Source organism: Molothrus aeneus, chromosome 3, assembly GCF_037042795.1.
Source record: "Molothrus aeneus isolate 106 chromosome 3, BPBGC_Maene_1.0, whole genome shotgun sequence".
Classification (NCBI taxonomy): domain Eukaryota; kingdom Metazoa; phylum Chordata; class Aves; order Passeriformes; family Icteridae; genus Molothrus; species Molothrus aeneus.
This window is the reverse complement of record NC_089648.1, coordinates 83333059-83352517: the sequence shown is the minus strand read 5'-3', so window position 1 is coordinate 83352517 and position 19459 is coordinate 83333059. Positions and strand designations below refer to the sequence as shown.

General features: G+C 38.6%; 1 protein-coding gene across 2 annotated transcripts in view; it reads left to right on the top strand.

Annotated features, from left to right (window-relative positions):
- Positions 1–19459, top strand: part of ERICH1 (glutamate rich 1) — a 66496-nt gene that overhangs the window by 24283 nt on the left and 22754 nt on the right. For both annotated transcript variants that reach the window (XM_066545870.1, XM_066545869.1), the window contains one exon: positions 4663–4797. In XM_066545870.1, the coding sequence (XP_066401967.1) occupies positions 4663–4797 (135 nt within the window). The remainder of the gene's footprint in view (positions 1–4662; positions 4798–19459) is intronic.

Sequence of the window (19459 nt, the reverse complement as noted above, 5' to 3'; positions counted from 1 at the left end):
AGGATTTGAATCCTGTCTTCATAGATGCTTGTCTTGCTAGTCAATGAAGGGAAAGTTATTGTGTACAGATAACGAGGTCTTTATGTTCCTTGGGAATTGTAAGAGTTTTGGGGTCATAGTCTCACTTGTATGCAATAAAAATGAGGAATAGCTATAATAGGGTCATATTCTAGCTTACATACTAAGTAAAATCATACTTTAATACAAAATTTTTAAGGGAAATAACAGACCTCATTCAAACCTTATTTTTGTCTGGTCATATCTACTGTAATGCTGCACAGAAAATGCCTACTGCCAATAATGACTTCTATAGAGGGTGTGACACTGAACTACTCAGACCTTGTATTTGATTCAGCATCAATTCCTCATTTCCTGTGTAGGATGGTTCAGGAGTGGTACTCCCCAATTTAGTACTCCCACTAAAAAGAAAACCCTCAGCTGCTCCCCTCTCCTTCTCCACTGGGAGACAAAAGGCAGAGATCATCAGTGAAGACAAGAACAGTTTACTGGAAACACCAATGAGATAAGAAAACAAACAGTAACAGCAACAGTGCTAATAACAATAATGTGCAAAGAGAGGGTGATTGACATGCAAAGTGTTCGCCCCAGCCCAGGACACTGAAAAACAATGGCAAACAGCTCTTCTGCCTGACAGGCATTCCCTGTGACTGGAAAGGAGCACCTTTCTTGGAAGCAAGAGCCCCTGCAAGTGGCCTAAGGTGGTACTGAGTAACATTGGTGTGTTGGCCATGTCCTCTGGGCACAGCTCAGGGCAGCCCAGAGCTCCTGGATCAAGTACTCAGGCAGGCTCAGGCTACCCAGCAGCTTGTGACTACAGACATGTGCTACTGCACCTGGCTGCTGTAAAACATAATTAACTGTCCTGCCCAGAACTAGGACACTCTGCTTTTCTCTAAAGACCTGTTTTTGGGGATGAACTTTTTCCATGTTTGGAAAAGTGATAACTGGGTGTTTCCAAGGGGTAGTTTTGTGGAAAAGATCACAATTTTGATAAGATTGGTCTAACTTACAGTTGTTTGGGGGAGGAGGGGGACCTGCAGGACTTTCTAGCTTCACTTGGGTTCTCTGTTTGCTCCTATGAGTTCTGCCTTGTGGGAACTTAAACTTGGGTGAGTTATCAAAGCTTTTTGAGTTGCAGAGAAGCACTTCACAGGTAAGACAAAGTTTTTGCCTTGATTGAAAAACTTTACAGGGTCCTGGTGTCCAGTCACTGGCTGTGGGACTTGTGTGAGGGGAGGCCAGGGATGCCCTGTGCTGGACACAACCAGTTCCAGCCCATCCACTGCAGGGCACAGCTGAGCAGGGGCACCCCAGGGGACACTTCTTTAAGAAATGAGAAAACAATCCCAAGACAGGAAGGAACTAAAAGTAGTGGCAACAGTGGAAACCCTAGGGTCAGAGGAGGAGAAGGTACTCTGTTGTTAGGTAAATATTCCTGAAGGATGGCAGCCCATGGAAAACCCCTGTGGGGGAAAAGTAAGGAACAGCAGAGACTTCAAAACATTACACCCACCTCCTTGTACTGCTCTTTCTCTCTGAAGGAACTGGGTATAACCTGCAGTGAGAAGAAATAGGGGTGAAGTTGGGAGTGAAAAGAGCCATTGAGGAAAGATTTTTGTAGTTGTGATCTCCTTGCTGTTGACCCGTGAGCTCTCTTAGTCCTGTTCGCCCCATTGTAAGCCAGCCCACCCTCAGCCTGCTGAGGGGAGAATGAGTGAGTATCTGGCTGGGTGTTGGGCTGCCAGCCAGGGCCAACCCAGCACAGAACCTCAAAGTGATTCATTCAGTCTCTGTCCAAGGTTTAGTCTTACAGCAGGCCAAGGACCCAGACCCTGAACATGTGCTCTGGCTGTGTCTGTGTCTGAGGTGTGCCTAACCATGCTTGGTGTTCAGGCAGCCTGGAAACTGTGCTGGTGCTAAGTGCCACCATTCTGAGCTATGAGTAGGGCATAGTTTAAAGATGCTGAAAAATAAACTTAACAAAATGCAGAGGCTACCTGAGATGACTGACTGACTGACTGACTGGGCAGCTGACAATTCTGTATGGCTGGAAGCTTTACCTTCAGCTCCTTCTAAAAAGATCTGATACTGGTTTGTAGTAAGATAGTAAGAGATAACATAACTGGCCAAGCAACTAACATGCTTGGAGATGTAATGTTGGTAATGGCGTGGTGTAGGATGCCTTTCCCTACTCTGTGCACAAACCACCACACTGAGTTACATGCTGTGGATCTCTGTGTGGGGAACATGAATAGAAGCTAGATAGTTTGAAAACATTTATTCTGTATTCTTGGTTTGCCCTAAAGAAAAATGTTTACTCTTTTGGGGGCATTGTAAATGACCTTTACCTGTTGGAGCTTTTTTTTCCCATAAAATAAATTTCAGAAATGGGATTAATTACTTCTAACTAGTAAAAGGGGAGGATCCTTTAGTATCTCTAATATCTGTTTACTTTTGTTTATCAAAAAACCCTCTTTATGTTGCAGTTTTATAAGTTCAGCCATTTTCTTTGCAGCAATGTTTGACTTTATGTTTGACCAATACATCTCTTCTTGGCTCAAGGAGACTCTGCCCCCAGGCTACAAAAATCCAGATGTAGATATGGTAACAGTTTGGTTTGACACACTTGCACAAGATTAGCAAGACTAATTCTTGGTTTATGAGCTTGCAAGCTTCTTAAAGATGCAGCTGGTGTGAATAAATATGTAATTTGGATATTCCCATTTAAAGAGGTAAAATAAAAAATATAGTCTTGAGTCATCATTCATTTCCATAGAAAGATTTGTAACTGTTTTTCTTTGTAGGATTGTTGTTACAGATGGTTCCTCAAATTCTGTTATGTGTAACTATTTTGTCTGGAAGGTTATTATCTAAATATAGTTACTGCTTACATGATTAAAAGATTTGAATTTTTTAAGGCTATTGTAAATTAAGTTTAGTTGTTTTCCTGATCATCTTTGTTTTACAAAACCTAAATAAAAATGGAAAAAAGGGGAAACTTGAAATCCTTCAGAAGGGAATAACTTAAACATTTATACATCCTTATAATTTTAAACTGTCATTAATTAGCAGTTCATCATTAATCAACCTGGATGGGAGAGAAAAAAGTCAATGAGGTAGTGCTAGTTCAATGATTTGGCATCATCTACGTGGAAAGGATCTGCTGAAGAATTATCCCATGTTAATTTTTAATGGATTTTTTCCAAAATGCACAGTTGCTCTTCATCATTCTCTATTATTTATTTCTTTCCCTTTATTATCCCTCTAAGTATTATCAATACTGGAAACGTTCTGACTCATTCAAGAAAAAGATTATATTATTCTAATGTGTTTTCAAAACAAATTTATTCCTTCATGATGAAAATAGTGTTGTTTTCAGAAGTACTTTGAATGCTCAGAAATGAACATTTGTTTTTGAAGTAAATGTCTGTCTGAGAAATGCCAGTGCATAGTTAAATTCCGCATTAGAAATATAGAAGTAATCCTCATTAGGGATCTATCAGATGCAACCCCATTTGAAATATTTAGGAGTTAGTCCAACCATAGTTGCACATCGCTACACCTTGGTGATCGACTTGGATCATCTGGGACCTTCAGATGAGTTTGTGGTGTAAGGAGGTTGATTGTGTCCACCTGCCAGAAATGTTTTTATTGGATATCATTTTAACAGCTAGCTCTGTGTTTTAAAGAGACAAATTGCCCCCAAAAAGGGAAGATTAGTGCTGTGTCTGTGCTGACTTACAGAGCTGGCTGAGTGTTAAAAAGCCCAACAAAACAACAACAAACACAACCAAAAAAGCCCAACAATCCAAAATTAGAAAAACTTCACACTGAGCCATCTAAAACTATGTTGCAACATCTGGAGACACCTGAAATCCTGGCCTTCTGGAAAGGTTTTTTCTCACTGTGGTTGATCTCTGTTGTTGTCACTACTCTGTGCAGAAATACATTCTGACTTGGTGTGAATGGAGCAGAGATGTGTCTGTCACTTCTTGTCTGGTGAACAAATGAGGTTTCTACTGCTGCTCTTGCAGGTACTTTTAAATACCTTTCAAAGGGGAAACAAATCATACAAAAACAGACTGCTGCCATCAACACAAATAGTTTCCTGTGCAATGAAATAGTTGGAAAGCTGGCCCTTGGCACTTGCCTCCTGCCCCAGAAAGAAGTAGAGCAGGATGAGGAGGTGAGTCCTCTGGGGCAGGCACTGCTGAGGCTTAGTCAAGTGTGACTTTCAAACTTCCTTTATCTTTGCACCCTTCAGAGAAGTATAGGCTGTGACTTTTGTGAAGCAGTTCTTAAAGAAATAGTCTGCTCATGCTGAATAGGGAAAAAAATGTTTAGTTTCTCTTAAAATATCACTGTAAGTGGAAGCTTCTTTTGAAGATAGGGGAGAAGATTTGTCTGATACGATAGAAAAAAATGCTTCTGGTATAAAGAACTAACCAATGGAGTGTGATTATTTGTAGATGCAACGAAATTTGATGCAGTTCTTTTGGTCATAGGATAATTTCTGTGTTCCACAGCTGACCTTCTGTAAGGATTTTCAAGATCACTTATTGCTGTAGTTGGAAAAACATTTCAGAAAATCTGTAGTGAGACCAATATTGAGCCAGATACTTTGGATTTTCTTTTTTGTAGATAAGGATGCTACAGTTATGTCTCCAAGAAGAGTTTACACAATGGACCTTCCTCCAGAGGGTTATGTTGCAGTTACTCCAGATGCTCTTAGTAATGCAGTTTCTGAAAACTCTGGCAGTAGTGCTGACTCAACAGGTAAGGTTGCATGGTTGTTACTGTAATTAATTTTTCAGAAGGGAAACTTCTTAGCAGCTCTTATCAAGTAGATTCAGACGGCAACAATAAAGCATTTAAACTGTTGCTGCCAGTGGGTGTCACTGTTTTGCAATGTAAGCACAATGAGGATGTGCTTCCCTATGGCTTCATTTCCATCGTTTGGGGTTTCTAGACTAGATTCAGCATTTGGTGATAGCCATGCAGTGCCGCAGATCTTATGAAGTTATGTAGAACCTAACTTAGAACAAAGTCTTTAGCTCCTCCCACTCAAGTGACATGTACTCATATTATGCCTGCTCACAGTCAAATTATTTTCAAGGATAAATATTAGGTAAAACTGTCTTACTATGTCTACCCTTGATGTTTTGAGGAATTCAGTAAAGGCTTAACAATCTTTCAAATTTGCCTCTCTCAAAATAGGTATTCATCACTGGAGTTAGTGGGGGGGGGTGTATCAATCCTTTAATATTGAAAAGCTTTCTGATGAGAAACTGTGACCATATAACTTCAGAAACAATTTTTGCTGTTGTCAAAGGATACAAGAGAAGAAGCACAGAATCTGTAAAGTGGATTCTAAGTTGACCTCAGTTTAATACATGGTTTTCTGAATGACATTGCCAGAATTCAGTTGATTCTGTCTGTCTTTAGAAAGAGGTCCCAAGCTTAGACGAGACAAATGAAATTAGTTTTTTTCAATTGCTGTGTTCCTGTGGATGTATGTTTGTCCAGAATTGTGCATCACTGTCGTTGGCCACTAGGGACATTCTATAGTAAAGAAGATACCCAGGTAAGGCACCTGATAAGCAGCAGTTATTAAACTACGGTGTCAGTTTCAGCCTGGAGATTGCCTTAAATGCAAGGAAAACATGAGATATAACTTGCAGATATAGAAAGGCAAATTCTGCTTGTCTTTGCTAACAATACCCACGGGGTGAATTTTCAGCTTGGAAATTTGGTCTATAATCTGTTCTGAGCTCCAGTCAGAGTCTGAGTACAAGTAAAGCTACCAAAGTAGCTCAAGGGACTGAAGCAAAATATAGGATGACTAAGGGCATGTCAAGAATGTTCTTCCTTGGTGTGCAGTGATTTAAAGACCATTTTTGAGTGACAAAGAAGTAACTTTATCAGAGTAACATAAGAGTAGGTCTTGATAGTTTTTGGATTATGAATGGAAAGATGTTCTAATTTAGAGTTTCTAGGTTGTGCTCTTCTCAGTTACATAGGATTCATGTTTGCAATCCAGAAGCTGTTTCAAGGTTACCCTTAACTTTGTTTAGTTGCAGAGCTGTCTTTGGACAGTTCACTGGGTTTCTCTTTCCCAGCATGTCAGATTCAAGCTGCTTATTCTGATCTTGAAGCATCTTTTCTCTCCTTCCATGCCATATAATTTCTGTTTATTATTTCATGTACTTTCCTTTCAGATATTAGAGGAGTGCTTCTTCCTCTTCTGTGTTTTGCTGATAAGACTAAATGAAGTCTCATAATACTTTGTAGGTAAATTCAGTTTTATACAGGGACTTAAGTTGCTTTTAAATAGAACACTAGCATACATACAGAATACTGCAGATATATCCTTACAGCACTAGCATGGAACTTTTGTGGCAAATTTACTCAGCTGCTGTTTAAAATCTATGAATAAATCAGATTATGTGTGGTGCATATTAGATGTTAGAGTGATACAGTATTATACATAATTAGATGTTAGATACATTGCAAAGCAGTTAAGCAGAACAGAATTTAGGATTGCGTTATATTGTCTCTTTTTAGAGTCATATAAATACCCGCCTGGTTTTACAGTGGGTAAAGTATTGAACAATGGCTTCATTTGCTCATTTTTTAGATTTAATATTTTCCTGTAGTATTTCAAAACCAATGTACTCAACCATGATAGTAAGTAGACTTCTGGTGTTGCTTAGTGATAGTATTAGCTGTTAGATGGAGAATGTCCTTAGCTGATCCCAGTTTTACTGTTCAGGAAGAGTAAGTTTTGGGTTTTAGCTACTTTTTAAACAGTTAACAAAGGATCTGGAATTCTGGGAGACTTACTTTTGGATTTGTTTGTTATTGGCTTTGCACTTTGTCATAGAATCAAGAAAAAACAAATTTGAAGTGAAGGTTTTTAATCTGTGGCTCCTTTTGCAAGGTTTGTTTGATGTTGTACTATAGATGTTATTCTTACCAGATATTTGCCTAATTATTTTTTTCAAACCTCCTTATAGGGAGATCTTTGTTACATTCCCTTTTTTACTTGCTCTAGTGTTTCACAACTCTTTAATGATAGATCATTCTTGCTGCAGTTTAGACCCTTATTTGTTTTGCCTAAATAAGGAGATGTGTGCTAATCTTGCAAGGGTGAGGGGACATGGTTCACTTTACTTGTGTATGTCATTTAAGGATACATATAAAATCTATTGCAGGATAAAGTCTGTAATTTCAGGTAGTGCTCATAAAATATTAAAGGACCATCTTAAACACACTATGGATTACTTAGTTTGCTCACCTAGGTTCAATTGTATATCCCGAATTTAGATCTTTTTTGAAGGGATAAAGGAAAGCTCTAATGAGAACCTTTGACACTGAAGGAAAAAGAGGGTGCATGCATGACTGTATGTATGGATATTTTATATGTATATATAAAATAAATCTGTTATGTTTAGAATTGTCCCAGCTACGCCCAAAAGATCAGTTCCATAAAGTGAAGTTGAGATTTGGTGTATGCATTGTTTTAATCCTGATACTATCTATATGATATATTTTATATGGCAATAGATAACCTTCCACTGTTTCCTAAAAATGTAAGCATATTGTTTATGTACTGGATAAGAAAAGGTTCCCGTGTCATCCTTTTCTAGCCCAGAACTGAGGGGAATTAATGATATGGAAATTCAACAAAAAAAAATCTGACTCAAAAATTAATTTCATTGTTTACCAAATTTTCATTGTTGTCTCATGAAAATAATATTACTCTATTTTAGGATTATAATTTTTCAGTTATGCATCACTGGTGATTTGCTGTGTCCTCTCAATAAATTAAAGAAACCAAATATGACACGATCATCAAGAGAAATGGATGTGCCATGGCTGATGTTTCTTTGTGGTAAATTGCTGTGTGGAAGACTGAAATATTCAGTCACTAAAGTATGTATTTCAACATCAGCTGCTTTTGAGAAATGGTTTAGAAGTTGAAGTTAATTAAAATTATAAAATAATTTCTTATCAGCTCTAAAATATGTTCGGGTTTTTCTATTATTATTGTTGTTGAAACTGCTAGTTCGATTATGGTTGATGTTGTCAGGATGATATTAATGATGTCCAGAATAGCTTCTGAACAAAAGGGGAGAAGAAAATTCAGGCAGTCTCTTATGTGTCTTGAGCATCTTGATTCACTTAAAGGCAGCCATTTCAGGAAGACTTAATGGTGTTTAAGCTTGTGTTTGTTTTTAAGAGATGCTGTTATGAATCATGTGTTGACTACTTGCATTCTTGGCAAGTGGTTGGGAATGTGATACTTCACAGAAGCACACCAAGGGAGCAATATGTTTAAAGCAGCCTAGGTCAGCAGCAAACTTTTTTCACTGATAGGTAGCACCAGTTGTGAAACTCCAACATTATGAATCCTTTTGTAGCCTTCAAACCAGAGGACTCATTAGACTATTTAACTTAATCTCTGTGCCTATTAGATAGGTCTTACCCCATGTTGAGCTCAGCACTTTGTGTTTGGAAGAAACCAAACCAAACAAAAAAAATCTGTTCACATTTCAAAGATGTCACAGAGGCTCCACTGCTTTCTGGTGCTAACAGTTAATTGGTCTCACTCTATTGAATAAAAAAAAAAAAAAAATTGAAAATTGGTTTTTCTGCCTTCCTCCATTGAAATGAAGGGCCTCTATTAACTAGTATTTTCTTTCCACAAAGAAGCACAGTAATCAAGTCACCATTAATCTTTTTGATTAAACAGGTTCACTTTTGCATTGCTCTAAGATATTTACTTCAATCCTCAAGTCATATTTGTAGATCTTTTAGGTATCATCCTTTTCACAGCATCTTTTCAAGAATACAAACTCCACTACTGCATATAGTATTTGTGTTTCTTTACCCTTGAAGAAACTAATACCATATTAATGTTTTAGATATGTTTTTGAATTAATCAGAGGGTGTGCTAGTAGACAAAAGTTACCAGAAACAGTTAATTAAAAAAGTCTTCTGCTTTAATTCCAAATCAGCTCATTCATATATACAGTTATCTCAGTGATATTACAGTAAATATTGTTTGTGTAGGGCTTCTTAACTGTAAATCAAAATGTTTCACAGTACTCGATGTTACTTATTTCAAATAAAAGAGTTCAGGAAAGAATTCAACATGAAATAAACTCAACTTCTCTTGAAAATAAAGGAGTTTAAGAACACTTACAATTGCTTTTCTGAATCTTATATCTGAGAGAAAAAGCTATAAAAAACCTCCTGCAAATCAGGTTGTCTTATAGTGCCTTCTGTCAGCTGCTCCTGCATTGGCTGTCCAGGGTTTTGTGGCAAGTTCTGTGAGAATATCCAAGGCTTATAACAAGACTAATTGAGGGAATTGTGGCAGTTTCAGAGTAAGGATTCTGCATTTGCAACCTAAAAATAATAAAATTCTTTCCAGTTTTGTTCTTTTTTTAATAGAATAACAAGCCTTCTAAAGGATTCTTATGAACAAAAATCCTATCTAATTCATTACTTCTTTAAGTATACCTGAATAATGAAAAATGCTACAGTACAGCTCTTAGTATAATAGCCAGTGTTTTGCTACACAGGTGAACCAAATCATATTTCAAATCATAGCATAAATAAGTGAATGGGATTGATATACAGATGTGTAGCTTGTTTTTTACAACTTGCTGGAAAAAAAAGGTTTTACTGTTCTGCTTTCAGCTACTTTTATAGCTCTTTCTTTGAGGTTAGCTTCTCTTTCCTTCTCTCATTAGATTTGTTAGCATGGGTCTTTCCTTTTCTAGTAAGGGTGGCATGGACTTGCAGGTTGAAAACATACTGTGAAAGAATAATTACTGTAAAAAGTTTGTTTCAATAATTTAGCAAGGAAGGATTATATGATAGTTTGGGCTCTTTTGTATTTCTAATAGTTAGGCTAAGTGTTTATAATTTTTATGATGACTTCACCTAGTTAATTTTGGGTGTTCTGGTTTTAATTCTCTGCCAGTTTGGATGCCACTGTTTAATATTAAAACAATATATCTTTGCATGACAAAATTATATGTGATAACATTCTCTTGTTTAGCTTTGTCCTTGCAGAGATCAGTGTATTGCTCCCAGTTTGTGAATGGCAGATTTTTCTGAGCCATCAACAACTTCAGGGATTCTCATGTGGCTGTCATCATCAGAAAGCAAACTGTAGTAACAATGACACCTCTGTTGAGGTTGTTACTATGAGCTTTTTCAAAATGTTGTGGTGTTTAGAGATTAATTAATAGCTTGGAAGGAGACATGTCTGTGAGATTAAGAAACTTTCTTCTCTACAGCCTGTTTCTTCTTCAGCTTAAATGCACTTGGCATTTTGGAATCAGTTACAGTGAAAGATGCCACAAACAAGTAGAGATCTAGGACAGCTGTAGCTGAAGAATTCTGTACTTAGATGTTTTTTCCTTCAATATCCTCTTGGCAGACCTTGTATTTGTTGATAGATGCAATGACATTCCTTAATAGATAAAATCACCACAGTTTTCTTTCTGAAATTGAATAAGATAAAATAACCATTTTTATTTCCAGAGTTCAGATAAAATATTTAATAATTTGTTAAATCTGGCTTAATTTTAAAAAAAAACCAGAAGTTTAGATCCAGTAATGTTTATATGTAGACTCACATTTTTGTGGGTTGATTGCATCGCTGGAATTATATTAAAAGTTAAGAAAGACCTAAATCAACTTCTCTAATACTGCTTTGGAAAATTTTTGATTTCTTTTCTGTCTAAACAGGAGGAGATTTTCTTTTTAAAGTGACACCTGATTAAGAGTTGTCAAGAATTCTAGTTAGCAGTTTAACTTTTATCATACTTAACTTTAAGGAATTAAGTGTATGCTTGAAAGAAGATGCTTGCTGATGTACTTGTATTGCAAAAGCTGACTTAGTGTAATATCATATTCTTGGAAATATTTCCAGTGTATTGAATGTGATACAAATTATAAACATTTAAGATGTAACTTGGGCAAGCACTCAGGGAAACATCTCCAGACTTCCAGTGTTCTGGAGCAGTGTTACAGGCAAATTCTGTGCCCTGTCAAGCAGCCAGCCTAGAACGGAGTAATCACTTCTTCTGATTTCATCGCAAACGAGTCTGAACCTCCTGAAGGTGAGTGTAGAATTTACCAAGAGATTCACTGCTGTCCACTGAGGGTTTTAAACACAGGACTGGGCTATCAGTTGAAGCTGTAAGGATGACTCACTAATTTAGGTTTATATACAACGTAGAAACCAGTCATTTCTAACTACCACTGTCTGTAACTATTTACATCTTCCAAATGCCAGTGTATTCACAAGCATATGGGACTATTGCAGAATGCATGGTACAAATCATGCGTTTTTAATGTCACTGAAGTCTTCAGTATTTCTTGTGATAGTTTCTGACATTAACATGTTGGCAGACCTCATCAAAACAAACAAACAAAGCAACAAAACAAACACACACATGCAATGCCCCCTGCCCTACCCCAAACTCCCAAAAAACCCTCTGGAAGATGACTTTGAAAGCTAGATTGCAAAGAATTCTGCCTCAGATATTTAGCTCAAGTTTGTGTGTGGTGCTAGGAAAGGGTGTAAATCTGAAAATGTATTAAGGAAAAAAGAATACATGGCAATGTGATACACTGGTAATGCTTTACTTTTGCCATGGCTGCATGCTAATGGTTTATTAAAGATCCCTGATTTATATTTTTGTAACTGTAAATAAAGTACATATTTAGATGTGATATTAGTTTCTGTATGCTTCTAAAAAAGCCTCAAGTATTTCAATAACAAAAATTTACCTTCGAAATAAGCTTTCATTACTATATGTTGCTGTAGTACAGAAAATAACATGCCCCTAATCCTAGTGTAGAGGGTTGATGCTGGCTGGATGCCAGACACCACCAAAGCCAATCACTCACTCACTCCCCTCTGCAACTGGACACAGGAGAGAAAATTTATAACAAAGGGTTCATGGGTTGAGATAAGGACCAGGAAAGATCACTTATCAAATGCTGTCACAGGCAAAACAGGCTTGAATTAGAGATACGAAGTTCACAAACTTCTCCAGTGTGAGTCCATCTCATGAGCAACTGTTCTCTGAACTGCTGCAGAGTGAATCCATCCCTCGGGCAACAGCTTCCCTCAGACTGCTGTGGCGTGGGTCACTCTTCCACAGAGTGCAGTCCTCCAAGGACAGGCTGCTCCAGCCTGGGAGCAGGGCTTCTCTCTCACAGGCCTCCCATGGGCTCACAGCCTCCTCTCAGGCATCCAGTTGCTTTGGTGTGTGCTCCTCCACAGGCTGCAGGTGGATCCCCATGGGCTGCAGGGGCACAGCTGCTTTGCCATGGGCTGCAAGGCAATCCCAGCTTTGGTGCCTGGAGCACCTCCTGCCCCTTCTGCACTGACTCTGGTGTCTACAGGGCTGTTCTTCTCACATGTTCTTAACCAGCTCTTCTCTGGCCCCAATTACACCTGTGCAACAACTTTTTTGTTTTGATTTCTTCTTAGCTAGGTTATCACAGAGGCATTACCACCATTTCTGATCGACCATCAGGTTAGCTCCACATCAGTCTTTGAGCCACCAGGTATTGGCTCTGCTGGACACTGAGGAAGCTTCTGGCCGCTTCTCATGGAAGCCACCCCTGTAGCCCACCCCCACCACCAAAATCATGCAGACCCAATACACCTAGTTTATGCCTTTGCATTTTAACAAAGTAAAGAGGATGCTGGGCTGGATCCCAAAGGAGAAATGTGTGTTTGAGCAGAGTAAGAATTCACCAACAAGTGCGCGTTTAATGAGGCATGCTGACTCAGGTAATTTTCTTCACTTTCTGTGGTAGTTCTTTGACTTTCATCTTTTCTTATTCCTTTGTGCTACAATTGGTGTCTCAAATGGAATCTCTTCTCATTACATGTCCATAAGTCTGAAGGTAATTTGATTAAAATAAGTTCTGAAGTCAGGTGACAGCATTCATAGTAAGAGGAGAGGGAATTAGGGCCATTATCTCTGAGTTTTGTTTTCTTGCTTTTTGTTTTATTTCAAATTACAGTGATGACAAATATTTTTGTTGAGCAACCTGTCCTATAATAGAGGAGTCTCAGGGAAAGAAGAGGCACTGTCACTTTTTATTTTCTTCTCTTTCCCTAGTGAACATCATTTTTCCCTTCTTGCTCCCTACTGGCTGAGTTACTTCACCCCTTTCAGCTGGAGCATGCTCCCCCTTTCTCTTCCCTTGCAGCTGTGTTACAGGCTTCTGTTGTCATAGTGACAGTAAGGAACTGATGGGCAAGGAAAATAAATAGAGAACAGCACCAACAAGCTCTTTAGATCGCAGAAAAAGGCCAACACTGTTATAATTGCTGCCTCACTTGAGCAGCCACCCAGCACTTTGGAAATCTCGACACTGCCTGATTACTTTCACCTCCTTGTTTCATAATAAAAACATAATCAAGACCTAAGCTTTTGTAGTTAAATCTTCATGGAGCAGCAGGATAAAGTCATTATGGGGCTAGATGAAGGAGAAAGGCAGAAGACAGCTGGGTCTCTGTCTGCATGTGCCTCATGGTTCTGAATCTTAGCTCCTCATGTGTTAAAGCAGGAAATTTAATCTTAGGTTTGTAGATCTTGGGATATTTCTAATCACATGATATTTTAATTTTGGTTATCAGTTGTATAGTTGGTTGTGTGTAAAATTCTAACCTCCTCTGCTCTGTTATTGCTGCTATTGCCTATGAACCTGTTGGTATTGAACCACAGAAAAACATTGCTGTCCTTCATGTTGAGAGCCAAATATCCACTGACTGACAGCACACTTACTGATTATTATGTGTGAGAAGGTGACCCTGGCTCATCCTCTTGCTGTGAGGACCCATGTTACTCTTTCTAACAAGACTTGTTTCAATGCAGTATTTTCAATTTGAAAATAAAATCGGGAGCAGGGGAAGAGGAAAGCCTTTTGTTAGAATAGGAACTCTGCACTCATATTACCCTGGTGTTTAAATACTCTGGACACTGTAAAAACAGAGTAGAAATTTGTTTCTAGCATGAAGGGACTTAGTGTGGCTGAGTGGACAAGGAAAATTAAGACAGTAAAAAAAAAAGTATGTAGTATTAACTATGTCTTTTCTTTTTCTTACACACAGCTTCCTGCAAGTATTTTGTATGATATACAGAAAATGCTGCTGTCTCATGTTCAAAGTCAAAATCAGGCATACCTCATGATTTCATTTTATTGTTATTCTTTTTTTATAGCAGTAGTTGTAGTTTATGGTAACTTGTAGGCATAACAGCCACACATTGATATAACTTCCAGTAGGCTGTCTCCATTCAGTCTCCACTGGGGAAATTTCTTGATCTCATATCCTTTGCCTTTGAATACTGCCCTCTGCAAAGTTTACAGGTAGCAGTTTGAAAGTACTGAACAAACCCTCAATACAACTGTAACCTGTGCCAAGGAAGCTTTGAAAATCATCTTCCATCAGTCTCCCATTCACAGTAGCTTTGCTAAATAATTTTGTTAGTTTCATTCTATTTTAATTATGTTTTATCCCTGCAAACAGAAATTGGCTCATAAGTAGAGTTCAAATCACTAACAGGGCAAACTCCACCAGAGTTTCTGTATTGTAAACTGTTGGAGAGAAAGGAAGCCCCTGCCTTCACTGCAGGCCCAGGATTGTTCGGTATTACAGGCTGTGTGTTGCCCATGCCATGCATCAGCCTCACTCACCCTCTTTCCAGCCATCTGTGTAGGGCTGAAGAAGATGGATATTGCTGTAGCAAAAAACAGAAATACCAGTGTACGCAAATCTATTGCCATAATCTAGCCAAAATGCAGTGCAGGCAATCTGAAGTGCATTCCAAGGATCCCCAGTTGCTTTGAGCAGCTTATGATTGAACGAAGCTGCTGCATCTCTGTACCAATAGTTCCATTTCCCAGCTGCATGGGCCATGCCAGCTGTGGAGGAGGCATTAGGGCCAACAGGCAGTCTCTCCTGACAGAAAGCAAATCCCTTCCACACATTCAAATCTTTTTTAGTACATTACTCTCAGCAGATATTGGTGATGGTTTTGGAACAGGTCCACCAAGTGAGTGTAACACTGGACTGTATATCAGCTTCTTTGCACAGCTAACCACAAAATTGAATTTATTTTGTCAATATTGTTTTCCAATAATACTGTCTACTGCATGTCTTCTCACATATAGAATGCTGCACCTCTGGCTCTATCCAGCTGATGGTGCTGTATCTCACAGACTCCTCTCCTGAAATCTGTGTGTGCTCATCCTCTGGGCTGCTATAACCAGCACAGCTGTACTGACATGACTGGGTCTGCTGGTTTGCAGTGTGCTGAGCACTCAGCTCTGTAGGGGTGTAGGGGGGAGCAGGCCTTCACTGACCTGTGGGACACTGCCAGCATCTGACACTTCTTGATGCAGATACTTTAAACAATAGCCTTGAGCTGGTCTTGGTGTAGCTGGTCTAATAACAGGTGGTTTTGTGTTCTGCCTGTTTCTGTACTATTCCATAAGAACTGGGTGACCTTACTTTCTCAAAGCTCTTTGTTTCTGGGTGCATGGATGATACTTGGAAAGGACTTAGTTATATCACACCTGACTAACTCTCTCCACATCTTGCTGTGGTGAGAGTAGGAGAGAATGCAGAAACAGTTTTATGCAACTGTTTTTGCTTTGTTGGGATGATGATACCACTTTTTTACCAATCTAATTGAATGAACACAAATAAAAGGTTTCTTAAGTTGCTTTTTTTTAAAAAGAATATTTAAAAGCTGAATTCATAAATGTTAGGAACTCGGAGAAAATGCGACATAAGCTAATTTTCTGGTAAGTCCAACTTTAAGGTGTGTAGAACAGGATGAAAAATACCACATGACGTAAAGTTCTGACTGCTAGAAAGGAATTCTGCCATTCAAATAATTTTTAGTACATTACTCTCAGCAGATGTTGGTGGTGGTTTTGGAACAGGTCCAGTATATAACGCTGAACTGGATATCAGCATCCTTGCACAGAAAATTGAATTTATTTTGTTAATTTTCTTTTCACCAGTAAATAGCCATTGCACTATCACGATGCCAGATATAATACTAGATAAAACATTTGTTTTGGTAGCTTGAATAGTAGGTTAGCTAGATGCAAAAATCTGAAATATAATGGACCTGTAATGGTTGGCACACCTTAAGGAGAGCCAAACATATATTTGATAAAAAAGATGCATCTTTGATGCACAGTGAGGTTAATTCCTTTCATGCTTCTGTCTTAAATTCAACTGAAGTACTTACCTGGATGGCTTAAGTATGCAGTGTGTTCATCAACCATTCCAGTCTTTTTACATTTAGGTACGCACTCTGTTTGAGTAGTATATCAGCATTTCTTGAGTACTTAGAAATGGGCACATCTTTTGTCAGTCTGGACAAATAAAGAGTTCTATTCTATTTTTTGGTCACTGTCTGTCTGAAGATGAGAAGTTAAAAGCTAATACTGTCTACTGCATGTCTTCTCACATATAGAATGCTTTGTTATTCCCATTATAAAATAGCATGTAAGATAAATTTCCAAAAATTACAAAGGCATGCAACATTGAATTGATAAAAAATACATTTTGCTGTAAAACTTTATGGAAAGTGGCTATTAACAAATACAGGAACTGTATATCTAGTTACTCAGCTAGCTTTCCAGAGGAAGCTGCAAATACAGTGAAGACATCTTAAGGAGAACTCAGTGTTCAAGTATGGCAGATATTCTTTTCCACCCTTCATTCAGTACACTAAAAACCTTAGTTTGTAACTGACAAATTTAGATCAGTTGTCCATTTAGACAAGGTAGCAGAATTAAATGTGCACCTTTATTAAGAGTCATTCCTCAGAGAATTGGACTTTATTGAAAGCTCAGATCTAGGCACTTGTCATATCACAAGGTATATAAAATAGTAAAGATTCTGCTGTGGAAGCCCAAGCATATAAAGACATGACCAAAACCCTGCATATAGTAATGTGGTTGATACTGAGCCAGTGCTGATAAATGAGCACAGAGAGGCAGCAACTTCTGCAGGCTCCAGGGCTGCTCTGCAGGTCTGTAACACTTCATACCCTGAACTGCTGCAGTACAGCACATTTGTGTATGGATCTGATTTTTTTTTTCCACCTCTTCACTGAAACATATGAGAATACTCTACTAAACTTCTTGAATTACTAGAAGAGTGAGGCACCTAACAATATTACAGTAAGTGATGATAATAAAGTCTGTCTAGGATCAAACTTTCTGTTTGGAGACCCTGTCTCTTTTTATGTGAACCCAGAAAGGGGAGTGAATATTATGGTAGCTTTTACACAGCAGTTAAATACCTTAGCTGAACTGTGGCATTTTTACTGAAAAGAAGATAATGTCTATCCTTCTTGTTCATCTGCCAGAGAAAAGAGGTGATTGATTCTTTGTTCAGTACTTTGTATAGTATATAGATGAACACTGTAGAGGAGAGAAACACTAATTTGTTACAGCTCCTTAAGAAATAAAAATACATAGCCTTAGGATAAGTGGGAAGACTTTAACTAATAAACCAGTGATAGAATTCTTCCATCTCAGGATATATATTTAATTTTGTCCTTTTTTGCTAGCTTTTCTCCTCCTGACAAAAAATGCCAGACTTTCTGGGTATCCTTCTCCTTTGTAGCACTTGCTAATGAAAATGATGCATTTACCTCCATGTGGTAGGTTGACCCCAGCTGGATTCCAGACACCCACCAAAGTCTCTCTTTTTACTCCTCTCTGTGCCTGGACAGGGGAGAGATAATTCAAAAAAGAGTTCATAGTTTGAGATAAGTTCCAGGAGAGATCACTCATCAAATACTGTCAGAGGCAAACATCCTCAAAATCTAAGGATATTATTTGAGTTTTTTATTTAAAAAAATCAGAGCAGGACAATGGGAAGTAAAAACAGACCTTAAAACACCTTCCCCCCCCCACCTCTCCCTCCTTCTCAACTCTACCTCCTCTCTGGAGGGGAACAGGGACATGGGTAATGGGGGTTAGGGTCAGTTCATGACATGTATCTCCTGCTACTCAGGATGAAGGGTCCTTCCCCTGTTCCAGCATGGGGTTCCCCCCACAGAAGATAGTTCTCCACTAACTTCTCCAATATGAGTCTCCATCCCATGGGTACCAGTTCTCTAGTATGGGGTGCAATCCTTCAAGGACAGGTTGCTCCAAGGTGGGCTCCTCTCTCCACAGCCCTGCAGGTCCCTGCCAGGACCCTGCTCCAGCACGGGCCTCCCACAGGGTCACAGGCTCCTCTCAGGCACCCCCTGCTCCAGTGTGGGTCTCCTCCATGGGCTGTGGGTGGATCTCTGCATCCCTGTGGATCCCCAGGGGCTGCAGGGGCACAGCTGCCTCACCATGGGCTGCACCAGGGGCTGCAGGGGAATCTCAGCTCTGGTGCCTGGAGCACCTCCTGCCCCTCCTTCTGCACTGACCCTGCTGTCTGCAGGGCTGTTCCTCTCATGTTCTCACCCCACTATCTCTGGCTGCAATTACAACTGTGACTATGACTTTTTTTAAATTCTCCTTAACTATGTTATCACAGAGGTGTTACCCCCATTTCTGATTAGCCCAGCACATCCATCCTGGAGCTGTCTGGCATTGGCTCTGCTGGACATGGAGAAGCTTCTGGCAGCTGCTCCCAGAAGCCACCCCTGTAGCCCCTCCACTACCAAAACCTGGCCATGCAAACCCAATACACTCCACTAATAACTGTCTCTTGGGCTTTGCGTGTTTAATCAAATAATATTTAATTTATATTCTTGAATATGTATTGATGGGTGGAGCCTTTAGTGCTAAAGATTGCACAGCTTTGGATGGAGATTCTTTTTTTCCCTCTGAAAGGGAAGAAGAATATATCAAGGAAAAATGAAAGATTATCAAATACAATATGCAGTGTTTCCTTATTTCATATGTTATTTATGTGTTTCTAATTTCCAGTTGTAAATTAGTTTACTGATTGCATGAAATTTAGATGTTTAAATCAGTAATCTCAAAGAAAAAATCCATTATAGTATTTTCTTTGACATATATCTAGAATAATGGTGTACAGCATTCACTAATAATCAGAAATGTTAGCATTTGAAATAATCTTCACACTTTATTTAGTATAAAACCATATGTACTTTCATAGACAACCTCAGCAAAAGCTTTAGAGATAGTTTTACACGTTCTTCTGGCAAAAGAACTTGTACATATGCAGAAAAACATCTAAGTATAATGATTAAATTATTTGAATGTGTTCTCTAGTGACCTACAATGCTTTTCCTTTTTGCTCTCTGGCATTTTTCTTCTATTAAATACATTCTTATAGTAATATATAAATTCTATTAAATTGAAGTCCCTCTAGCCATTATGTTACAAGCAGTATAAAATT